General features: G+C 40.9%; 1 protein-coding gene across 2 annotated transcripts in view; it reads left to right on the forward strand.

Moving 5' to 3' along the window:
* khdrbs3 (KH domain containing, RNA binding, signal transduction associated 3) overlaps positions 1 to 25819 on the forward strand; it is a 113914-nt gene that overhangs the window by 57982 nt on the left and 30113 nt on the right. For both annotated transcript variants that reach the window (XR_004698725.2, XM_035182042.2), the window contains exons 3-6: positions 5550 to 5666; positions 12556 to 12702; positions 13612 to 13751; positions 20089 to 20269. Coding sequence is in view for 1 of the 2 variants with exons in the window: in XM_035182042.2 (XP_035037933.1) it covers positions 5550 to 5666; positions 12556 to 12702; positions 13612 to 13751; positions 20089 to 20269 (585 nt within the window). In the remaining variant the exon portion in view is untranslated. The remainder of the gene's footprint in view (positions 1 to 5549; positions 5667 to 12555; positions 12703 to 13611; positions 13752 to 20088; positions 20270 to 25819) is intronic.

A 25819-nucleotide genomic window follows, 5' to 3' on the forward strand; every position in this document is an offset into this window, starting at 1 on the left:
AGTTTTTCTTTCCTCTAGTGTTTGATATATGTTTTCTGTGTATGTAAAAGCTCTGCAAAGTAAAAAAACCCAAAGTCTGTGGGAATGGGAGCTCCCCTGAAACAGACAAAATAAATCCAATTAACAACAGCGGAGGCCAACATTTCCTACACACACTGGAAGCGGTTAACCAATCACAGCAGCGTGGGTCAGCTGACCAATCAGAGCAGACTGGGTTTTATTGGGAGGGGCTGCTTAAAGATCACGTTTGTCCTGGGCTAAAAAATGATCATTTTGATCATCATGATCGGACACATGTGTGAACTGGGTAAAAACAACAGAATTTGTAAACTTAGTCAATGTATGGAGATCAGGAGAGATTACTATAAACAGCATTTGCATTGGAACGATTCTGTCCCAAGCTTTTGATCAATATAAATATTTGATCACTATCTCCATGGTCACACTATAAGAGGTTTCCACTGTACTAGGATAAAAACAGCCAGCCAATTAATACAATTGTGTTTTTTTTCTTTTTCAGTATGTATGCCTTTAATTCATTTTTTTAAAGACAGATTGATTCAACTACAAACTTGCAAAAAGGTTATTAATTGAATCAACTCTCACTGTTTACAAAATTAACTTCTGAAATGTATGTGACCAGTAATTAAAAGTGTGTATTTTTAGTAGCTTCGTTTCTTCAGGTGAAACTGGCACATCAGTTATAGCTGAGGATGAATTTGGATTCAGACCAAGAACATTGTCACAATTTTCCCCTTCAGCAGATTCAGTTTTTTTTTTACTGTTAACTCTCCACAAAAGACAATGTTGTATTTTCTAAAATAGAAAAAAGCTGATTCGTTCTGGCCTCAGTTCAACAACAAGCCAGCCTCTAATTGTTTCCCTGATGAAACCTAGTCTGCAGACAGTAAATTTATGTCTGCATTACATTCTGTTTCACAGTCTGTCTCATTTTCTTGTTCCTGTAAATGTGCTCCTTTGTGTTCGCTGTCTGATGCCAATGCCAAACACAGTTGATAATAGCTCCGGCAATATAATGTTGAAAACAACGCAGTGGCACTTAGTTCTTGATCAGGGAAAAAAAAAAAAAGCTTTTCGCCTTCTTCAAGCGTTTTTATCCCTCAGCAATGGGAGGAGCTGAGAGATCCACACAAACACATCGTGGACAGCTTGTCCCATTCTCAACCCGTCAGGAGGAACGGGTGCACAAAAGCTGTAGTAACACTGAGAGATGTCGGCTGTGTGATCTGGCTCCGCAAATCATTGTTCAGGAGACGGCACAGCTCAGTGATCAAGGCACTATCCAGGTGGAAATGATGGATGCGCAGGACATCGGTTAAACTCAGCACATTTAAAACATTTCCTGACACCCTCTGTTCGCCCGGGCGCTACTGTCTGCTTTGATCGTCCCTTTGTAAACTTGAATACATTAGAGGCAGGCCACATTTTGTTTGCTTAGATAACTTTAAATTGAATTTTCCCCTAACAATTCATGTCGTATTCGATATACTGTATTTCAAGTTAATAAGTGTGTAAATTTGAGCGGAGGTGCTGCAGCATTTCAAGTGATTTGAATGGAGATCCGGCGGCATAGAAGTCTGCACACATTTCAATGTGAAAGCAAACTCGTCTTACATATTCATCGGTCCAAGGTCAGAACTTTGCAGGGGGCCACTTATTCCCATTTGCAATGGCAGGGTTGGAATTAGCACAGTGGGGCATGGTATTTACTGTGAGGCAAGGGCTGAACACAGCCCTGCATGCTCACATCCAGTCACAGGACTTTGAGGAACATTGTGGAACATACAGTAGCCGAGAGCTGCTGGTGTTCAGCCTGACCGGGATGAAAAGCCAACAGTCAGTTACTGCATTAGAGCGAATCACTAAAGCTCACCTCTCAAATCCCTCACCCAGGAATTGGCAGCAGCCTCCTAATAAGCACTCGCTTCCTCAACAAAAGGCAGGAGAGGTATGTGTGAGGTGTGGAACAAAACTGGCTGTTTTTTACCTCCTGCCAGCTAATTGATGACCTAGATAGTTGAGGGAGACAGCTGTATAACTCACTGTTAAAGGGAAACATGGGGAGGGGGAGAAAAGCATCGCTCTCCTTTTGTCTCTCCGACCACCTCCAGCTGCTGGTGGAATTGTGCTTCGCCCGTGTTAAGGCTGTATGACTTTGATAGGTGTCTGCTCAGTACATACTTCGACATAGTCATGCATAACATTTGGGTTTTTACGGCTAAAAAGCAGTGACCTTGCGAAGCAATCTATAGCCAGGGAGCCGGTGATGGACGACAACGTGCCAGATGCGGCAGAGTTCAAACTTTGCTCGAACACATTGGGATCAAACTGAAATTCTGAATGCATGTTTGGATATTGTAAAAAATGCTTGTAATGTTTGGAACTGGAACCAGAAAGTAAATTTATGGACAATAATAGTACAGACATGATTTTTGCAGGTTATGGTGTTATTTCCCATTTAATATAATGTAATGATGTTGCTATACTTTTTTATGTAATGTTGCCTAATTTGAGAAGTAATTACAGTCTGAGACGTTAAATCTGACCAGTCTGACCCTTTGAGGCTTCTCTAGATTCTAGTAGATTAAAGTTGGAGTGGTAGAGAGGGTCGTCCGCTAACCAGAACACTCATGGCTCGATTCCTGGCACCTCCAGTCTGTATTCTGAAGTGTCTTTGGGCAAGATACTGAACCCCAAATTGCCTCTGACAGCTGTGCCAACAGTAATGAATGTATGAATGTGTGTGTGTGTGAATATGACTTGTACTGTAAAGCACTTGGTCGATAAGACTGGAAAGATCCAATGTAATCCATTTACTTTTTAAACTTCTAGTTTGATGTCATTGGGGCTATACCAGTACCAATTTTACACAAGGAGAACTTCTACCAAACCAAACCACCAATGGGACATCCAAGCTGTTGCATTGTGCTTACCAAGATATGCATCTTCTTATTATTTGTGTGTTTATAACATGGATTTCCATGGCACCCCCAAAGTCCTGAGAGATGACTTTTATTCAACTTTGCACAGAAAAGTATAACTTGCTCTCACAAATCCACATCTGGTCTGTACCAAATATGTCGAGTATCTCATGCTCACAAGGTGTATCGTCTTTTTTGCCCAGGATAATATAGTGTGGACACAAAATATGGATCTTGAACAAACATCTACCTTATCGACCCTAGTCTTCTCTATTCTATGCTCTTCAAGGGCATACTTGACAGCTGGGGATGGAGAGGACATGTCCCACCCTCTTTTCAAAATCCAGGTTCCTACTACACTTTATTTCTTCTTTGTTTCCAGCTGCCAAAAAGCAGGCGAACCCTGTGAGTTTATCAAGTCTCAGTGTTTAAGCTTCAGGACCAGCATCCATATTTTCATATATTATGATTGGTGGAGGTTGTTGGTGAAGCTTAAGAGTCCCAGCACTGCTATATGCTATAACACAAACTGCCATATTCTTTGTATGTATTTAGGGTAGAATATGTGTTGTATATTTTTTTCCTTCACAGCAGGGGTCAGCAACCTTAGGCAATTACCTATTAAAGAAATGTTCAATGGTTTTGCCGTCACACAGCCTGTATTATTTAGCTTGATTGATACCTCCCAGCCACTAGGTGCCAGTAATGCACCATAGGATGGATGCCAATCGCCATTAAATGATAATAAGAAGAAGCCTCCCAGCCGGCGCTGCTCGCATTTTCCCACATGAATCTCTGTGAAGTGCAGCCGTTCAGGTGTATTGGCATCAGCATGTATTGGCACGGGCATTTCAGCCCTCATGGGCAGAAGACTATGGCTTTGTTTTTCACAAGGACCGTGCTGTGTGCATGTTATGTTTTGAAAATGTTGTTTGCCGAACGTCCAGTGTTAAGCGCCACTTTGAGACAAAGCACGAAAGAAGTTTCAAAGATCAGGCAGACAAGGGAGAGTCAATCAAACGGGCAGTGTCCAGGTATGGGAACAAGCCAACTCTCTCAAAGTCTTTGCCACTGCCAAAGACCATGCGACTGAAGCAAGCTTTCGCATTGCTCACTGCATTGTGAAACATGGAAAGCCATTTACTGATGGCGAAATATATATATAGGAGGCTTTCTTCTGTAGCTCAGAGGTTCTGTTTGAAGGACTACCAAACAAAAAGACAATCAAATCAAGAATCAGAGACATCCCCATATCAGCTTGAAGTGTTGAGCGACGCATCGAGGAAATGGCAGAAAATGTCAGGGCGCAGCAAACAGCTGGGATGAAAGACACCGTGGTATTTAGCATTGCACTTGATGAGAGCGTTGACGTGTGAACGACTACCAAGCTTGGCAGTCATGGCAAAATACTGTGATTCGACTGTAAGAGAGGAGCTCTGCTGTTTAAAGCCAATGTCCGACGCAACAAAAGGTGAGGACATAGCCAGGGACATTGATTTTTTGCAGTAACAACAGATGGCGCCCCCCGCCATGGTCGGGCGACAGAGGGGAGCAGTCGGATTAATAGAAGAAAAAGTCGGTCACCTCATCATGAAACTCCACTGCATAATACACCAAGAAAACCTCTGTGCAAAGATGTCCAAGTCAGATCTGAATTTGAGGTAATGGCTACAGTGGTAAAGATTATTAACTTTATAGTTAAGTGATCTTCACTGACGCACCGACAGTTCCAGTCGCTGCTCGAGGGAATGGACTGCGCGTGCAAAGACATCCCCGAAAAAATGACACGTCTGTTGAAAATATTAATGTGGTTCAATAATAAAACTTAATGTTAAAAATAATGTTGATATGGCACACTAATTAACAAGAACATTCCACACTGGCACTTCTTGTCAAAAAGGTTGCCGACCCCTGCTTTACAGGAAACATGGAAACTACATAATGTTTTATGTTCATATATCCATACTTTTGCATATATATTTATATTCATACTTGTACATAGTAGTTAAATGTTTGCTTAACTGTGTTCTGCTATGTTGTCCTTGTTTTTCTTTTGTTTATTTGTCTATTTCTTTACGTTGAGAGCAATGGAAAAAACTGAGTCAAATTCCTTGTATGTGTATGCAAACATGGCCAATAAAGCTGATTTTGATTTATCCTATGAATGATAAATACGTGAGTAAGATGTGTAAGTAATAAACTTGGGTATCAGGCGTCCATTAAGGACACTAAAGTTTATTAAAGGGTTGATGTAATACTAATAGAGAAATATAGGGAATGTGGTCTTTTAATTGTGATACAGCTATCAAATCTATGAAGGAATCATAATTCATCTTTAAAGACTTCATTGTTTCCATACTTAATGTCAATCAAGCAGAATTTAACTTTAACCCATGTAAAGCTGACACATGTGAACGTGTGATAAACGATACTCAGAAATGCTTTCACACTGATTCTGTCTTAACATGGGCCAGAAAAACTGCTCATACGTTTTCATTAGCTTCAGTCACTGTTTGACTCGTGTGCAATTGACATGAGAGATGTCTTTGCTCTGTATCTCAAAACACACACATCCTGAATGATCGGCGCTCTCGCTCTCTGTTGCAGTTTAACTTCGTCGGCAAACTCCTCGGGCCACGCGGGAACTCGTTAAAGAGGCTACAGGAGGACACCCTCACAAAGATGTCAATTCTCGGAAAAGGATCCATGAGAGACAAAGAGAAGGTAACACTCCAGCCCCCTTTTTTTTTTTTATTTCCTGCTTTAATCCTGCTCGCCTTGCTCCTTCCACTCTTTTACCTCCACATCATTTTATCTCGGTCTGCTGCTCTAAGTCTTTCACATGGTTTGAAGTCAAGGTGGACTGGACATGGCTTTGAAGTGTAGAAAAATAAACCAAATGCATTGACACAGGACTCCTCTGTCCTCTTGTTTCAGTTTCCCTCAGTGTTCCAAATTAGTTGTATTTTTAAGAGGCGACAGATTAAATTAACAAAAGATAAGAGTCTCACTGTTAATGAAGTTGAGTCATATTTACGATTGGAATTAGGGCTGTGTTTGACTATTTTCATAATCAATTATCTAAAACAATTTTTTGGGGTGGATAAAATGTTTAAAATAGTAAAAGCTCCCAAGAGGCCAATGTGATAATTATCTTGTTTTTCTCTGACTAACAATATGCAAAAAATTCACTGAAATGTCATAAAAAATTAAGAAACCAAGGAACATATTCACCTTTCAGAAACAGAAACTGGTGATTTTTCTCTATTTTGGCTTAAATCCAAATTAAGTGTTGCTGATTAATTTGATCTCAGTCAACTAACTGGTTTTCATGTTTTCAACACTACAAAGATATATTTCCCACCAACTCTCTGTTTGAATTAAACGACATTTTCTGAAATGGTCTAATAGGGGAAATTTACGATCGACTGCAGCTTGTTTGAAATGTAGTGAGTTAATTAAATAGATACTTTTAAACTTTTAATTGAGTTCTAAAGTACTCGCTTCGATTACATTACATATTACTACTTTATACCACTGCCTGGAAGAAAAGAAAAACAGCTAGAACAGTGTTTATATGTCTGTCTCATATTAAATCAGATGGGAGCTGATCACTTCCTGTAACTCGGACTATATTTGACTGACAGCTCTCGGGTCACATGGACTGGAGATTTGAAAAACAGCCTCATCTTAAAAAACAAATTTCAGAGGGTTATGTAAATGTGAACGATGGTGAGGTTTGCCAAAGACGGCTGACATCTTTCAGAGCCTGCTCTCCATCGCTCTCTCTCTCTCTCTCTCAAAGGAAAGAAAACAGAGTCAGATCAGCTGAACAAGACTGGACTGTAAAACAAATCTGATAGAAAACCACTCAAAAGATCTAAATTTATCCATGGGGTTTTTAGGTTAGTATCTTATTTCACCTTAATTACTCCATTAGATTGAAGATAATGAATATTAATCATTAATAATAAAATTAATAATAAATGTATTCACAAAATGTTCCCTCAGTTCATTTAAGATTATTTATGTATATTAACATAATCCAACCATAATCAAGCAATGCTTGAATGTAATTATGTAATTAACAATTAAAAGAGATCATTTAGTTTGTCAGGCCTGACTAAAGATTTAAATTTCCTGATTAAACACTGAAAAAAAAAGTAATTGCAAATTGAAATGAGACAAAATAGGTGTTGTTTTCATATGGAGTCTGAAACAGGCTTCGTGATTTGTGCAGACGATACTGTAGTTGTGGTCCAAGAAAGAATGGATTTAATGAAAAAGCGTTTAATGGAAATCCAGTTAAATGACTTCCATCATCCATAATCATATTGTCACATAAAGAGAGGATATAAAAGGCTCTAACAGGGACTTGATTGCACAGTGGACTGGCTAACTGGGAATAAATCGACTTCACTTAGCTCATCTCCCTCTCTCTGTTCGTCGGAGGTGATTTGTTGGTGGCGATGATTTTCTCCATCACGCAGCACATTCTTTTTGATTACTGTGATCAATACTCTTTGATGGTCGACTCCTGGAGGAAAAAAAAATAAAAGACCCGAATAGAGATGTGCTGACCTCGGCAGCCCTCACCTGTCTGCACAAGCCCACTGCGGGATTTATGAGTGACAGCCGTCCCTGCACAGAGCTGCTTCCTCTAGTAAAGGAGGAGAGGGGGACACACCCTCGCTACAAATCTGCTGCTTTATCTTCCGCTGGTTGCTGACTTTCTGTCTGCAGCTGCGCAGCATGTGTCATTGTACTGTTCGGCACTTAAAATTCCTGGTGTAGGTCAGACCGCCGGGCCCCTGCAGAGCAAAAAGACAGGTCAGCTTTTACCCAAAGGCTTTTTTCAAGTCAACAACAAAGCTGTTATTTTTCAGAGTGAGGCTCTGTCGCCTTAAACATGTTCCTACTTATATTGATACGATACACGTACTGTACTTTGCTTCTGGGGGGCACCTGACTGACAGGAAAGGACTAATGTACAGTTTTTTATCCTGGGATAGACAAAAACATTCAGTACAACAGATGCAGGATGAAACTGTTCAGTACCTTCCTTTTATAAGCTCTTATGTTTGGTGGAGACGCTACAAAGAGCTGAGATAATTGCTCAAATATTTGCTGCTGCAGTGACCTGGATCTTGACGAGAATGTTGGTGCGGAGAGAGGTTGAAAGGCACAGCGCTGTCGGAGTCAGCTCCCCGGTTATGGCACCTCAGTTGTCCTGCTGCTGTCAGAGCGGGAAGATGTAAAGGAGTCCGCGCTCCACACCCCCACCCTCTCCTCCTCGTTAGCGCCTTGATTAACTCATCCATTTTGCTCCATGGGACTTGTACTCTCCGTTTTAATTTTCCTGATGGACAAAACAATCAACCCCATTTTCTTTGTGTTACTTTTGGCGAGCGGAGTCATACCTTCACCGTCTGTGAGGACTGGTCTGAACTGCATGTGTCAGGACTGTCCTCCTATCAAAATAAACTGTGTGTGGTCCTTACAGATACATTGATAGTGGGTGGTGCGATAATTGCAAATCATATTATGAAGGAAATGAATTACAGGAGATAAAGGTCAAACAGTGTTTTAGCAAACAACACATTTCAACTGTGTAATAAAAGTTCAATGTTGGCACATATCTGCAAGCATACATGCTGATACTAATACATCTTTGGAAGGCTCATATTGGTCGATATTATTGGACAATGCGATATATCGGTTTGGCTCTAAATATTATCATTAATGTTTCGTTATCATTCTCATATTGTCATTGTCTACTTGTTGATCTTCATTTTTTGCTATGTCCCTCTAACGTTTGCAAATTCAGCCACTATGAGGGAGAAGGGTTAACCTAACCCCCTATTTTTCTTGTCTTGCCCAAAGGTCTTGTGGATTTAACACTCTTGTGCAATACACTATATTGATTTAATCACTTTCTGTTTGCAGTCTTGTATAGTCCTCAGGAAAAAAACATCATGTGACACACAGGAAGTGATACATTTAACATTTTTGATTTATGTGGAATGAATGTCATAACTGAGTAACCAGCCACAGCCTCGCTGAACAATGGATTAAAACATGTCCCTAAGTCTGAGAGTGGACCCTGGTAGCAGCTCTGTGAGGCTGAACCTGAGCACAGTGGTGCTTTGAGCTACATGCTGAGCTCAGCATGTCCAACATATTCACTGTGACAATGTTAGCATGCTGCAGTGTAGCAGGTGTAATGTTTCCCCCATGTTGTTTCCCCCCATGCTCACTATCCAAGTTTAGCAGGACTCTGTTTGGTCATAATTCTGGATAAATCATAAGTTTGACCTGATGACTAGGATAAACAAAATCATTAAAACCCACCACCTGTGAATATGTTACCAACATTCATGGCAATTCATCCAATAATAAGAATATAAAACAGTGTTACAACAACTGAAAATGTTGGATCTTTGTGTGTGAAGTTAAGAGCACTGATTGGCCAGTAGGTCTCAGGGATCTGGAGGTAAAATAGATCAAATAATCTTTAACTCTGTGCAGGGGAGACACTCTGTTTTTGTTACAAACGAGGATTCTGCTGTAAGACAGATACAAGAACATTCATATAACCTTGTTAAAGAGGAAATCTAGTCTCTGTATTTAGAAGCCACTTTGACCTTCAGAAGTGTAGATGAACAGGGCTGATAGAGCTGAGGAGCACTGTCATTCAGACAGAATAATAGAAAATTAGCTAAATTTTCCAGCGTCTGTCCTTAAATATTTAATTTGAATGTGGATATTTTGAGAGCTGACATCATCCGTTACCTCTATAAGCTCCGTCTGCAGGAGCTCCTGCGTCCAGAGCGCCGTGGCCTTTGTTTCCCGGGTGAACGGCTTTTTATAAGCAGATTTACTGAGAAAACAAACATGTAAACCGTAGGAAGATGCTGGCAATAGATATGACAAACAGACAGCTGTAATCTCCTGCTGTGGGCTGCTTAGCTGCTACAGCACTGAGCTGGATGATGAATGCTTCTTATCGGCGCTGGGCGAGGGGCCTGCCATGTAAGAAAACTGCTTTAATACCCAATCTTTAATATATACCTGATATCACATGCGAACGATGTGGACACACGTACAGATTGTCTTCATATCAATGATATATCCACTCTGTATAACACTGACACCTAAACAAGTTAGATGGATCGTGTAGATGGAGCAGTACTTTGGAAAGTCCTGACAAATGACAGATGCTAACGATAGACTCGGCTGTATGTTTTTTCAGCTGATGAGTTAAAGGGCAAGATAATGACTGTTTTCCCTTTCCTATTTTTCCATGCAAATATACTAAAGAACACATAAAAGGGAAGAAGAGAGACAGATCTGCACGATGTCGTCTCTTTCCAACACCCTACTTACCCTCGCTGCTCTTCACCGTCAGTGCTGGTGCTATGTGCAAAGGAGCCCTCTGCTCGTAAAGCGCCGATTTATGGGGGGAAATTAACATATCATTAACATACCACAGGCACTCTTAAAAGAAGGTTATTTATAATTAGGTGACATCAGAGACACTGAGTCGCATGGCGCTGGAGAGGGAGAAGGGGGGAGAGGGGAGAGGAAGTTGCTGCCATTGGAAAGGCCCCGGAGAAGACTTCTTTTTTTTTTGGGAAAAGGAGAAACTGGGGCGCTAAACCTGTTGTTTCCTTTGTGCAGTTTGGTGGGAGACATTTGGGTTTTTTTCTGTCCTATTTCCTGCCATCAATATCATTATACTGGCCTGCTTCTGTCAGGCCTGATCGGCCCCTCACTGTTTACATGGTATACTTTACTGTTTCTGTCAAAATGAACTGTGCATCAGAAGGCAGAGGTTACATCTGCTCCACTTTCAGCAGTTTGAATGGAACAAATTCATGCTTTTTAGTCATTCAGGTCCACGTGCACCTGCTTAAAGGACCAGTGTGTAGAACTAAGTAACATCTAGAGGTGTAGATGCAGATTGCAGTCAACTCAACACCCCTCCCTTTCCAAGTGTGTGGCGGAGCCAGAGAGAGTAATGTAACATGAAAGGCCCTCTCTTGATCCACTGATTGCTTTGTCCTCTATGGGCCACTAGAAACATGGTGGTGCAACATGGTGGACTCCATGGAAGAGGACCTGCTGTTAGGGTAGATATAAGAAGTTACAGATACAGATGTGCAACTGTTCTTAGTGTCAGGTGACTATACACATAAATAATTATAAGTAGTGTATATTTTATACAACTTCTGCCACATGATGCAGCTGAACCCAACACAGCGGTCCCTTAAAAGCTAAAATCCGCGAATGTCCTTAGGTTGATGCTTTCTGTCATGGTAACAGGTTATTGAATTGGTGTTGCAACGCTGCTCCAGAAAATATGTTATATGATTAATTGAGTTACTGTTGGCTCCATGTTGTTGGATTTGATGACATGTCTGACCCAACCAGCTGACTGTTGTCTTGCTGTAGCAGTTTTTTTTTATGATACTTTTAACATACAGAACAAAAGTGAAACAGTAAACTAAAATTGTTAGCATCATTACTGCAGGGTTGCTGGGTTCGGTTAGTCCCCCTCACTGGTATGAGTTTCTCAGTAACTATTAGAGGAAATATTGATGACCCTCAAATTATGAATCATCATAATTTTGATGAAGTCCTGACATTCAATTTGTCATGCGGCGGACTTTTGTGATATTTTAAATATATTGAATACGATTAAATGTATTGTCATGAAATTTAGTAAAGACACTCTTGTTCTCCTCACAATGAATTACACTCAAAATCTCAATGTGTTCAATTATTTGTTTCCTGACAAGAGCCGAGGGGATTCCTATTAGCCTTATAGCTACAATGCAAGTGTGCTAATGTTTGCACACTAACCCACTAAAGATGGTGAACATCCCTAAAAACTAGCTGAACATTGCTAAATAAATATGAAACGCTCTATTTTGGCTGAAACTGATCCAATAATATTTGCCTAGAAAGGCCCCAATACCGGTTGATTGGCATGTGAAGATCTCAATAATAAAGTTAACCTTAGCAGCTACTAGGCAAAAATATAGGTGGCACGCAGCAAATGTCTTCCCTTTTCTAATCTTCTTTACACTCCAATACCTTCTTTGACAAACACTGTGTACGGAGTGAAATAAAATATAAACTTAATAAAACTATAAAAAATAACGAAACCAATGCTAGTTTCAAAACATGCAAATATCCCATGACATAAAATATAATCTTGTCTTTCCAGAGTTGCTGCATTATAAATATGAGAAACAGTGCAACAAAGAGAGCAGATATTATGATGAAGTGCACGAGAGCACGTTGTTCATCTGTACATTTGTTATGAAGACAGGCAGCTGTGTGAGGACAGAGGCAATCGGTTACATTTGACACCTGCAGCTGAAAGGATTGCCGGGATTTCCTGTGCGCAGGAAAACAAGTTTACGACAACCCACACAAACATTTTTAGTTTGTCTTTTTGTAGCACAGAAGCATCAAACCTCATTATGTTACCATTAAGGATAAACCTTCTGCAGTAAATCCTTTGCATGAAATAAAGTAAAAAAGATAAATATCATGGACTCTGACAGCTGACAGTGTAACTTTTTTGCTTTTCTAATTCCATCAGGAAGAGGAGCTACGGCAGAGCGGCGAGGCCAAATATCACCACCTGAATGAAGACCTGCACGTTCTCATCGAGGTGTTCGCCCCGCCAGCTGAGGCCTACGCCAGGATGGGTCACGCTCTGGAGGAGATCAAGAAGTTTCTCATACCAGTGTGTTCCCTTGTCTCTCCACGCGCTCTCTCTCACACACACACACACTCACACTCACACTCACACATTTTCCTTAGGTTGTCCTTTTTCCTCCTCCTCCTGAACCTCTTTGCTTTGCTGCTGCTCTTTGGCCCAGGCCAACTCATTCTCAGCCTGTTCACAGTGAATCCAGAGAGAAACAGCAGAGACAACCTGCTCTTTTACTCACTCTCTGTCTGTAACTTGCACTGGAATTCTGTCAGGGCTGTGTTGGAGTGTGTATCTGAGTGTGTGTGTGTGTGTATCTGTGTGTGTGTGTGTGTGTGTGTGTGTGTGTGCGTGCGTGATTATGGTTAAAACCGTGGATATAAGACGAAATAAAAAGAGCACAGGAGGGGATTGTGTCCTGTATCGGCCAAACCCTGGCTGGCAGCGGCAGGCAGCATGGAGCTTATTTACTCTTCCTCCATTCATTATGGATGATCTCTCCAACGCTCAGAGCTATGACGACTTACATCTCATCATTAATTATCTATCCCCCACCGACCCCCCCACTCCATGTTACCTCTTCTCACCGTTGCCGTAAAACATATTTATCAATAGACACATGACAGATGACAATCGTATCAATCGTTTTAAGATGAAAGACCTATTTCCATGTTAATTATCTATGTTTTGAAATTTGGTGGGGGGGGGAAAAACTGTGTGAGAAGATAAAGGCAAATCGGATCCCGGAGATTTATCAGCGGGAGATCTGAAATGTTTAGCTGCCTCAGGAACAGCGGTCACGGCAGTACTGTAAAGTACATTAATTAGATACTCCCGGGGCTGTAGCCTTGGAGATAAAGTACGTAATTTAATATGGAGTAACTGCTGCCCGTGCGTTAGTGTGTGCGTGTGTGTGTGAACATGTTGCCTCTCTGTGTGCAGGATTACAATGATGAGATCAGACAGGCCCAGCTGCAGGAGCTCACGTACCTGAATGGTGGCTCGGAGGATGCCAAGGTGCCATCGGTGAGGGGCAAGTCAGCCGTCCGCGGAAGAGGGACACCTGTTCCGGGGCCTCCCAGGTAATCTGCGTCCATGTGTGTGTGTTTGTGTGTGAATGTATATGCATGTGTTAGGCACACACTTTGGTTCAGCTGGGGACCAGGTATTATTTACAGTAAGGCAGCTACAGGGAAGGCAGTGCTTTTTTGCTCCGTAAATGGATGTGTATGGTGTCCTGTTGCAATTCCAGAGTTAATGGTGTCATTTAGAGTTAGAGCACATTTACGAGTGCCTGTGTCTGCTACAATAATACGAGTGATAAATTCTTCTCCCTTGTGCTGTTTTTTATAATAAAACACACTCTTGTCACATTAAAGTTTACTATGTTTTTTAGGCTTTATTTCCTGATAGAGACCTTCCAATTTTTTTCTCTCTCTGTATGCGTACGAGTCTGGTTTTTTGTTCAAATGACTAAACAATTTGGGCCAGATTTACTAAATGTGTCAGCGCAAATGTTGGCAGCGGTTGTAATGTGTTGGCTCCTGATTTACGAAGGCAGCAGCTCATTACGCAGTCAGCTCCTGTGCTGGTCCTGGGACGGCACTGCAGGAGCCGGCTGCAAGTGAACGCAGCTCAGAGGCGCAGGTCAGACTGTGGAATGCGATACCTGCGGGTTTGCTAGGTTTAGAAAAAATAAAAAAGATAACCCTATGATCTTGATTCCACAACATTTACTTAGTTAAACTCCAAAGGCAAAAAAAAAAGAATATAATCCTGACAAAATTATAAAATGACAATCTCTATGACTTTGTTAGTAATTAAATAAAGAGATGAAATTAGGTGCAAATAAATGGTGAAGGCTTGGTCGAAGCCCCAGCCCTGAGTGTGCAGCAGGTGGAGAAACAGAAGGTGTATCATTACAGTACTGAGTTGAACAAATGCATTACATGAACAAAAATCTCATAATACAGAGCAGCAGTGATGCATCCTGTCGGATTTCATAACAGTCATTGGGCACATTCACATCTACCTTTTTTGGTCTAGACCTTCAGACTCTCTTGGTTCTTTAATCTGAACCAAAATATTAAGGGTGAAAGGTTTCTAGGACCAAACCACGGACCAAATGGATCAAAATTTTGTCTGACTAAAAGAGGCGGTCTCAATTTAGATCAAATAAATACTGACTCAGTTCATTTACAGTCTGAAAACACTTTTTGGGACAGTTCAGACTTTTGGACCAGTCACAGGAAGTTGAGACACGATTGAAGAATTGAAGAAGAAAAATAAGTATCGCAGGATCGCTTGCATTTAACGACGACAATGTTCATTTCGCGCATTTGAATTAGTGTCAAGTACTGTGTCTGAAGCTGGTAGTGATGACATAATGATATCGGAATTAACGAAAACTAACTGGTTCATTCATTTTCTACATTCAAACAGAGAGATATTAGCCACCGAATCGACAACATGTCACCATCAGATACAACACCAGTCTACAAACCAGTCCACAAACCATTTCAAAACCAAGTATCGGTGGACACAACCCAAGATAATGATGACAGGATGCACATATGTCATGTGATTGGTTAGTCCGCTCTTTAAATTGCAAAGCGAAAACAAAAAATTAAGACAGAAACAACACAAACAAATATTAAGAATCAGATTTAGTTAAAGGTATATCTTATTTGCTTACTGATGCATTGCATATATTGATGCTGGGATTACTTTACATCTATGGCCCTTAAAATTAGAACAATGGTGAAGCCACTGTGATACCCATCTGGTGAGAAACTGTTTTTGCAAGAGTGAAATGAGCCATTTCTGGAGGCACAGACACACGACACCCGAAGACTTGTTGGTGTTGATTGACTGACAGCGAGCACAGTATATCACAATGTACCAGCACAAACTGATACAGGACAAATAAAACCTCAAAGAGACCAGACAAAGACTTCCTGTTTAATGCGATGTGTTATCGCTCCCTCTCTGTAGACGTTGTTTCTCATATTCTCCAGGAATGAATGGCAGCAAAAACAGCTTCCTCTGAAGGCAGGGAAATGAGCCCTGATATCCCTAACTATACTGACTGTGTACAGACCTCAGCAGGAATTACAAAGAGGAGGAGAAAATACTGATGATTGGCATGAAACTACAAACCAAAGCGTGTCGCAGCTATCTCTTTAAAGTTGCTCTGTGCGACTTTGCAAATGGCTGTTAGTTAATGAACGTACCGGCATTTTTCCTGTGCACCAAAGTGACGGCAACGTGACAGGTTATAAATCTAATGCCAGTGAGTCCAGTTTTCCCTGGACTGAGCAGTCACAAATGAAAGCTCAATTAAGAAACACATTAAATCTTCTCTTTTCTTTCAACGATCACTGTCACACCCATTGGCTCCTTTCCGTTTATTTATTTCACTCCTTCCCTATCATCCTGTATAATACAATAATGGACTATGAGTTTGTTGCTTTGCTTTACTGGCACGGCAAGCAGCAGAAGTTAAAGCTAAACTTTTCAAGTGGCAGCAAAGCCCATCCAGGCACATTGTTGCAAATCCACGTGCTGCCGGTCACTTTAAAAGTCACAGAGGCAGCATTGTCGGAGCCAATCGGCTATTGTCTGAAACAAATTAGCCTCCGGGGGGGGGCAAAGGCCAACATTTTACTTCTTCCGGTGTAAAAAGCAAATATCACGGCCTTCTTCCGTTCGCTGTACACTGTTTACAGTCCGACTAGTTTCTGTCATCACAAGTCAAATGTTTCTCCACATAAAACACAACAGCACTACACTAGGTGTTATGGGCTGGACGGTATTTTGGCTTATCTCTCTTAACAGCTACCTGCATTGGAATGTAAATAATTAAAAAAGCCAATAGCCAATGAATTTTGGTCTCTTTTACTCTCCCGCGGACTGTACCTGCAGCCTGCTCAAACGGGATTGGTTAAACTAGGAACTGAAATCAGAAGTCGTCCAGCCCAGTTTTCGTAGCCTACAGATTCTGCATGTTCATATAGATGTAAAAACTGTTCGTAAAGGTTACATATCTGGTTTGTTCATTTCATTGTGGAGTTTATTTCCTGTGTGTGTCCCTTTAGCATTGCATGGGCAGCTAGCATGGCACATTAGCAAGAAAAACTAGCTGTGGTGTGTGTCCCAAGCAGGAAAGTCGCCTGTACATGCGAGTGCTCAGTTGCAAACCTGAGCTGATCCCTACACTGAATATGCATTATGCTTACGGTGTTGAGTATTTGCCGTGGTTTGTTAAGAAGTTAACTTACCTGTACACAAACCAGGATAGAGATGTCAAATGACCTGGCCACTGCAGGGGGTCGTCCCCTAGGGGTGCAGCTTGAACACTGGGTGAGAAAATAAAATAAAGCTATTTCATTCAGCAGTAAGGTCGAAGTGTAAACACTGTAAAGCCGAGCAACTCGTCTTTCCCTTCTGTTTATTGTCCCCGTCATCATGCATCCTCTGCATGATTAGACATGTTGTTAATGGTAGTGTGCCTGAAAAGGCATAAAACTCTCCTTGCAGCATTAATTCAAAACTACAGAGTAATCAACTGTCCTCTGCTGTTGAAACAATTTATCCTCTTGGTCAGGCTGTCTTTAGAGTCAGACACAGGCAACCTGGTGTCAGATATGCTACAGTAAAAGTGCTGTTGGTCGTTGTGTTGACAAGTTGCACGGTTAGACACCCGTACTAATGTTAAATGTGACAGCCTAAGACAATTTATGCTTGTTATAAAATTCAATCCTTTATACAAAATTCAATCGTAAAGAAAAATCAAATTGTGAAACTTGTAAATTCAATCCTGGGTGATTTGGCGACAGATTTCATGCTTTACACAAGTGCCCAGCAGGGCCCAGTCACACAGCTGGTAGTCTTGGAGTCTGAAATGTTGTTTTTGCCTGAAACTCATCTCACAGCTGACTTCAGGTGCTACATCCTGATCCATTGGTCCCATCCATCCAAATTGGGTGGAAGGCAGATGACACCTAGGTTGCCAGCATATCACAGGGCCAACATACAAACACAACACACTCACTTTCACACCAATTATCAATTTAGTGTCTCCATAACCAGCTGAAGAGATAACCAGCTGAAGGGAATTTGAACCAGGAACAGTGCTAACCACTCTGCTCTCCACTGCTCCAAGGAATATTTAAAAGAGATCAACTGTCAACAAATTCTAAAATTAGTGTTCAGATTTTGCTGTCAGCACTAACCTGTGACTGCCTCACGATGAAAGTCTGTCTGTTTTTTTCCCCCAGTCGGATGCATATGAAGCAGCAGCAGTAGGAATATCTGAATGTAGCTCAGTAACTTAACAGAGGTCTGCGATGGCTGCATGAAAGTGAACAGTTAACAGCAAGGCTGTTATTAACGTGACAAAAAGAGCCGTAATACTGGATTAAATGCTGCATAGTTTACTGTGAATCCTTTGTATCCAGCCGACTGACACAGAAAACCACTATAAGAAGCCATAATTGACTTACTGGAAAACATAATAATCCATGCAAACTTGATGATTCTCTGCTCGAGCTGCTTAGAGGAAATATTAACTACGTGTGTGCTGTGTTGTGATGCCGTAGTTAAGCTGCGACGGAGTTTACGTTTGCTGAATTAGGTTAGTCTGGTCATTAAGGGAGCAGGAATCCTTCATAGGAAAACAGCACCAATAGTAAATACTGTCTTGTAGTGCACTGACTGGTGTCCATAAACATTAGCCCAGTTTTGCATAAAAGCCTTTATATGCAAATGATATCCAGTAGATGCTTCTATCCCTGTGAATCCCTGCTAATTTCAGCTCCTCTGAGACCTCACAGGACTACAAATAAAGATACTCATGGCCGTTAAAAGACTTGAACACTCAACGCATCAACGCTGCGCTGTAAAAAAAAGTGCTTGTTTATTCTGTGTTTATAAAAGAAAACACACTTCTTTCATCAGATTTCGAGATAAACAAGGTCACCGAGATGTGGTGTTTGTATTGCTCTGAGTCAGAATATAATTGGCCATGCTTTAAATTACACTGTAATTAGCATTAACCATGCCTAATTTGAGTGTGATAAGACAAAAGTCCCACAGGCTCCTGCACAGGAAGTAGCAAGCAGTTTTATACATAGTCGCGCTCACATGTGCTTGATTTTGATCAGCGCCAACTGCTCGACTTTGTCCCCGTCACATATTCCTCTCTGCTTTTGCCTTTGACTTGAACTGCTGTTGGATGAGACGCTCTTAAAGGAAAATAAACTCTAAGTACTCAACAGTTTTTTTTTTATTCTGCGCTTGAGGGCGGCCCAATTTCTATCAAGTAAACATCTATCGCTGTCCTCGTTAGTCAGAAAATTAGAGATATCAAGTTAGTGTTTTTTTTTTTGTCCTTCTGCCCCAAATCTGTGATGGTCCACCACTGCAGTGTGCATCACCGCTGAAACGAGAGCACAGAATGTGAAAATGACCTGGAGAGCAACCTTGGTGGTTTTCTGCTTCTGTTTCAGATCAGTTAACCGCTTTTAAAGGAAAGCTCAGTCGGCGGTAAAATCCCAAACAAGGTTTCACCAAACCACAAGGTCAGACTGCCTTTCATTTCCAACAGAGGAGCTTGACTCTGCTTCCATTTTGATTACAGAGCAGGATCGACTCATGGGTTCTGTGTTAATTCATCTAGATGACCGTAGAGATCAATATCTCACTGTGGCTGTTTCTCTGCAGAGAGACATACTTGTTTAACTCAGTGTTAAAGGTAAGACCCAGAAATTTGCCCTTCGATATCTAAAGCCGGTTTTACATTAAAATGAAGTAAAGAATTTCCGTTTTGTGGGGTTTTTGGTTTACTTCAAGACGGAAGGTATAAACGTTCAGTAACACACTGCACGACACATCCTTCACTGAACTGATAGAAACACGTTTTTTCATGTGCATTTTCTTTAATAGACAGGAAAGCAATTCAGACACAAGAAATGTGTTTGAGAAATGGATGTGACTCACTTTTTTCTCGACTGGAGAAACTTGCCCTCCACCCTCGCTGTTCCTCTCTCTCCACCTACACATCTAACCCGACGCTGAATGTATCAAATTCATCAAGTCGGTCTGGCCAATGTAGGAAATCATTTGCTGGAGTGGAGGCAGCGAGGACAGCTCGACTACAAATATGAGTTACTGCAGCTCATCATAAAGACGTGGAGTGCGGTGGACATCACGCATTGATGATATATTATAGTATCTCTGTAATAGTATCCTTTTAATGTCATTGTTTCAACATGTTTTGTAGGAAGAGAGTTTTTAGAGGTTATCGAATACATCCAGTCTGTGAATACATGACTATCTCGCTCGAAAAACATATATTTATAAAAATGCATTTCTGCTCTTTCATCTAAACCTGATGCGGATGTTTGTGTCTTGTGTCAGGAGTCGAGGAGGAGTTCCCTCCCTGCATGCTGCTGTGCCCAGAGGAGCAGCACCCAGAGGAGCCCCGCTCAGCCGCGCCCCATCCTCCAGAGGGAGGGGGGTGCAGAGAGCCAGAGGTGCACCACCAGCTGCTGGATACCGACCAGCTCCTCCCATAGTCCAGGACACATATGGAGAATATGTGAGTATGAACTTCTGTATGTAAATGGGGTCAAGTGCAATTCACCGTTGAGATATGTAAACAAAACCAGGTTTACCGTAAGTTTCTGGATGAGATGTCCAGAAACATTATTTACTTTCACATTATCATTCTGTCTGACAGCTTTTCAGTCTTTTTGAACCTAATTCTTGGCTGTTTGACTGAAGACAAGACCTGGGCTGACGCTTAGAACTTGTTTTCACTGGCCATGAATATATTTCAACGGAATGTGTTACAGCAGCCTTCATAGACTCCTGCAGGTCAAACATCCCTAACCAAACACATTAAACGTTTATATATTTGGTAGAAACACAGTAGAGACAGACTCGAAGAAGCTCACTCGTCTAGCCACATAACTAGACTTCAAATAACCCATAATGCAACACTGTAAATGACAGTAGTTACACTCATATGCTCTCCATTCAAAAATAATGCGCGGTGTAATGAATGGACACACTTGTGTTGTCTAAAATATAAGACATGCCCAACTTTTTAAACTTCCACTCAGAAAAAAAAGTCTTATATGTCTGTTGTCTTATATTCAGGCCAACACCCCCCCCTGTCCTGAGCAGTAGAGAAGAGAGCTCTAAACATAGATTGTCCCATTCATTTGGTTTAGATGCTGAAAAACACTGCAAACATAGTTGTGCACTGCAATCCTTGTTATTCTGAACTGATCGACATGTGTTAAATGTGTGGAGTGCACCTTTCATTTTACACAAAACTAAAATACATGATCAACAGTAAAAGATTAAGAAAAACAGATTAACGCTGTAACGAGAAAGTTCATTGTAATAACGCGATGCTTTTCACATTATAACAAGAAGTGTTCATGTTATTGTTAATATGACGTTTATATTATAATGTAAGGCGTATCTAACTAGAAACCTAACCTGTTATAGCTACAATGGCTCAATATAGTGCATAGCTGCCTGATTTTATTCATCATAATCCATGAATTATTTTCCAAGAAATCAATGAAAACTTCCACTTTATCCAGATCCACACCAAGATTTAATGGTGTGGACCATATCACGTTCTTCCACCAAGTTCCATACAAATGTGCTCAGTTGTTTTTGTGCAATTTTGTTCATAAACAAACAAAAAATGCAAACCAACCATCGAACATGGTGGAAACATAACCTCCTGAGCAGACCTAACAATACACTATTCATCTAGTTGTAACGTGAAACGTTTTACGTGATAACTTAGCCTATATTGTCATGACGTAAAAGTTGACTGAATGAATAAATGTGTGCGGATAAATTCAGGATATGGCTCATTTAGCTAATCCCTAAATCCATAAAGCTAATCCCTTTTAATTAATTTAAATCCCTTCTGACTGACATAGAACAGTGAATATGTTTTCTTTGAATTGATTCCTTTTGTTCATGTCCTTGACCTATTTGTTGTGTAATTTATGTACACGGTAACTTTCACGTGGTTGTATTGTTTTACTGTAATCAGGTTACGCTTGTATACGAGAGCCAGTTCTCAAGATAAAGGTAACAATCAGAAATGAAAGTATCCAAATTTACACAATTTAAGTTTTACTTCATGCAGGTTGAGACAAGTTTGATGATATTGTGAAGAATGAGTCAGACCCTGAAGGAAGCGTCATTTCTCACTGATAAACTGGGGGTATTGTAATTTGTCTTTCCTCCACACCGGGAGGGCATCGACACTTTAACAAATGCCTCACAACGTACAAGCATGGATGCAGCTGGCGTCACTTGTATCCATGGAGCCGTCCATGCTGCTTCAGCTGATCCATAACAAACGATGCTACCTCCAGAGTGACACACTCATTCTTCACTACAGCCCCATGCATTTGATAATGCTCTTAGTGGAATGGCACAATATCCTTCACTGTCAACCCACACATTAAGTAGAACTTAAAATCTGTAACTTTTCTACATTCAAATGTTGTACAATCACTACACCTATATTACAGATGTCTAGTTATATTATCCCAAATCTTCCCAGCACTTTTCAAATCCTAATCAAGATAATGATCCATTTCATTACGTCACGCGTCAATGACATCATATCCTCTTTGTGATTGCGTCAGTGTTGTGGTTGTCTGCCAGAGGTGAATTTTAAATTAAGCCATGTTTTTACAATAAACTTTAGATCTTGATAAGTTCTTGTCGAATATTTACCAGAGCAAATGTTATCGGCAGCCCGGGCAGTTTTATCGTGGTAAAATGCAAACAGGGACTGGAGTCGGAGGAGAGAAGGTCAACAACTCTTTCAGTTAAACGCAGACATCGACCCCAAACGTCTGAGAGTTGGAACAAAATGTCCGCGTTTGTTAGACACATGCAATTTGGCGACAGTGATGTTAGCAGATGCAAGCTATAGCCAGAGCACTAGCAGCTCTCCTGCTGCCACTGCACCAAGGAAAATTACATATTGTGTTTTTTATTGAAATCAAAAAAATGTGCAATATTCTTCAATTGAACCTTAAGAAGGTTTGTGTTGGAAGGAGTTATCTTGTTATGACACTAAACATTTTATGTTATGACATGATGAAGAGTATATTGCAATAACGAGAAAGGTCTATTTGTATAACATGACAAGCTCATACTTGTCACAATGATGTGAAATTATCTTATTATTTGAAAATCATCTCGGCATCACAGTAAACTCAAGAGTTTAGGAGACATGTATTTAAACACATTGAAAATATGACGAGCACGGACACACACACATACACACAACCAACATTGATTATTGTGAAGGGCCTACCTTAATATTTTCAATATTGCACAAAGCGAGAGGTTTAACTAAATCAATTTGAACAAATCAAATGGAATCGAATCGAGCCCTAGTAAATAAATTACCAATGCCTCTGGGAGTGGTCGAGAAAAAGTATAATAGTTGAATTACTGCGGTGTCAAAAGGCGCAGTGAAAAATTGGGTAGTGCACCTAAATTCTGTGCTGGTGCACTTACGTATATGAAGATGTTAGGCGCAACAGTCCAACCAATGTTAAAAGTTAGTCTGGAGCCCTGATACAAAAAGTGATGAATTACTTATTAATTTATTATATTTTTATGCAGGTAAAATTCTTTAACCTAAAAAAAATATTTTTGGGCCATTGGCACAGTTGTCAGATGGCTGGAATTATTAGTGTGTGACAAATCAAAGACCTTGATTGACAGCCAGTGTGAAGGAGAGCCACTTAAAAAAAAGAGAGTAACGTGGGTAAGAATGGATGATATCAAGGGTTATGAATAGGAATACAGGTGTGCCTTGGGTAGATACAGTTTGTAAACCACTGATCTACATCACTACATATGTCTATATATGAGAAAATATGATGGATCCTGTCATTTGAGTGAACTGGCCTTTTAAATGCACATTTCAGCAAAATATATGCATCAGTAGTAAGATACGAGCCTGAATTCAACCATGGAACACTGCACAGCCAGTCGTATTGAGGTGTGTGTCTGGACACATCGAGTGTTAGCATAAAGTGTGATTTTGTTATTGTAGTCATTAGTTTTGTGGCTCACCTGCACAGCCTTGTGGGAAACCTGGCTCTAATATCAACAGCTGCCAGAGACGAATATATTAGGCTTAGCGTCAGAGCCTTTGTGCATCCGCCAAGAGAGTCTCCTGCAGCACTGTCAAGGCAAGTTCCCCCCGGGACGCCAGCATCAACATCGCATATTTAGCAGATAGAAGCAGAGGGGAGATGGCCCATGTTGGAAAATTGCCCCGGCAGCCCATACCTAACCACATCTGACAGGTTTATTCAGAGGTTGCAATTCAAATGCGCGGAGGTCGTGGAGAATGACTCCTGGACCAGCTGTTTCCCATCATTGTCACAGTTGTAAACTGCATCCCCCAACACCTGCACCTGTGTATCTGAGTGGTGGGAAGAAAAAAAAAAAAAAGACCCCCAGCATCTGCCAGATGATAAATCTAACCACATCGCTGCAAATTAGAGGCTGAATGAGTTGCTCTGTATTATGTGAATACATAGCCATCCCAGGACAAGTGTTCTCCATCGGGTGCTAACAAATAGGCTCTGGTATTCATCAATGAAATGACAAAGAGATGTTTCTTGCTCACATTTGTCGCCTTCATTTATCGCTGCTTAGAGCTCACTCGCGCTCTGTTTCTGCTGCGCAGCATCGCCACGGGCCAAAACACGTGTTCAGCTGGAGGCAGTCTCTTCTCTCTTGTTCAGACAAAAGAGACCCGCCGTGGGTTACCTCTTGATGGTTTTTGTCATCGTAAAGCAAGGGTGTACAGTTTCTTTGTCTTCCATAATCCACCTCTTTTAAAGCCTTTGTTTGTACTAGACGCATCACTATCAAATTACTCTGGGTCTAATTGTTACCAAACAAAATCACAGAAATGTTATTACCCCATGATCCTTTCTTGGCAGCCCCATCCATCTTGGTGGTGACTATGATCGCAGCCAAATCTTATTTCGCATAACTCATTAGGTGCATTGAGGTCTGTGTCGTACCTGCTGCTAATCCCATTGGAGAAGAATTAAACATGATGTAATTCTCAAGTCATAAATGAGGTAACGCATCATCTTTCAGAGCAGTTTGAGTGTTGCCAATGTGGAGACACGAGGCGAAGCAAAGTAGCAGAACTTCATTTTCATGCTAAATCCAAAACTTTATGCTTGTGTAACTCTGTTTGTTTCTGTTTACACGGCAGCTTAATTCTTTTGGGTGTGAGGACCAAGACATGTACAATGCACATGGGGTGGCATTATTTATGTTAAATCCTCCAGATACAATAATCCATTCTGAGCGTAGTGGCTCCTTGCTGACTGTTGCTGCAATAAAAAAGAAAGAAAAAACACTCATTCCCCCTCAGGCTCTTCTCCACATGTCGAGCCCTGTTGAGGGCCAAGCGCTGTTAATTGAATTGTCTTCTCTATGGCACTGTCCTTGTAGTCGTTTTAATCTGAATTGGGTGTAATGGGTAGAAAAATATTGAATATACACTCATAAAAAGGCTGCCTCCAACTGGTGTGGCAGACAAGACCAGTCATGAAGATAAGATTGAAACCTGTTCATGTGGGACAGAACCTAAGATTTATAATAATTGCAGAGACAATGTCATTATTTTTTTATCTCTTGCTAATGTGAATCTTCTACTTTTTCCTCCACAAATCACACATCTCAGTAATTCCGTTAATTTTTTTTTGTAAACAAAGCTGTAATTTGTTTTTGTCGAGCAAATTATTTTTATTAGACATGCATCCGTGCAGCATGGCTCTATGGGAGGCAATGGCAGAGTGTGGGTGATCCCACAACTTTGGTACAGACTGAAATATCTCAATGATTGTTGAATGGTTCTACATGAGATTTGGTGGAGATATTTGTGGTCAGTGGACACAATGAGTCTGGTGATCCTCTGCCTTTTCCTGTTGCACCATCAGCAGGTCAAAAACAGTTTTTACAGAGGGATGAACCCCGCTGAGTTTAAAGGTCTCCTATGATGTAGGATTGGTATGTAGTGGTATGTAGTAGTACCACATAGGACACCTCTGTTGGG

The sequence above is a fragment of the Hippoglossus stenolepis genome, chromosome 17 (genome assembly GCF_022539355.2).
Source record: "Hippoglossus stenolepis isolate QCI-W04-F060 chromosome 17, HSTE1.2, whole genome shotgun sequence".
In the NCBI taxonomy this organism is placed as follows: Eukaryota; Metazoa; Chordata; class Actinopteri; order Pleuronectiformes; family Pleuronectidae; genus Hippoglossus; species Hippoglossus stenolepis.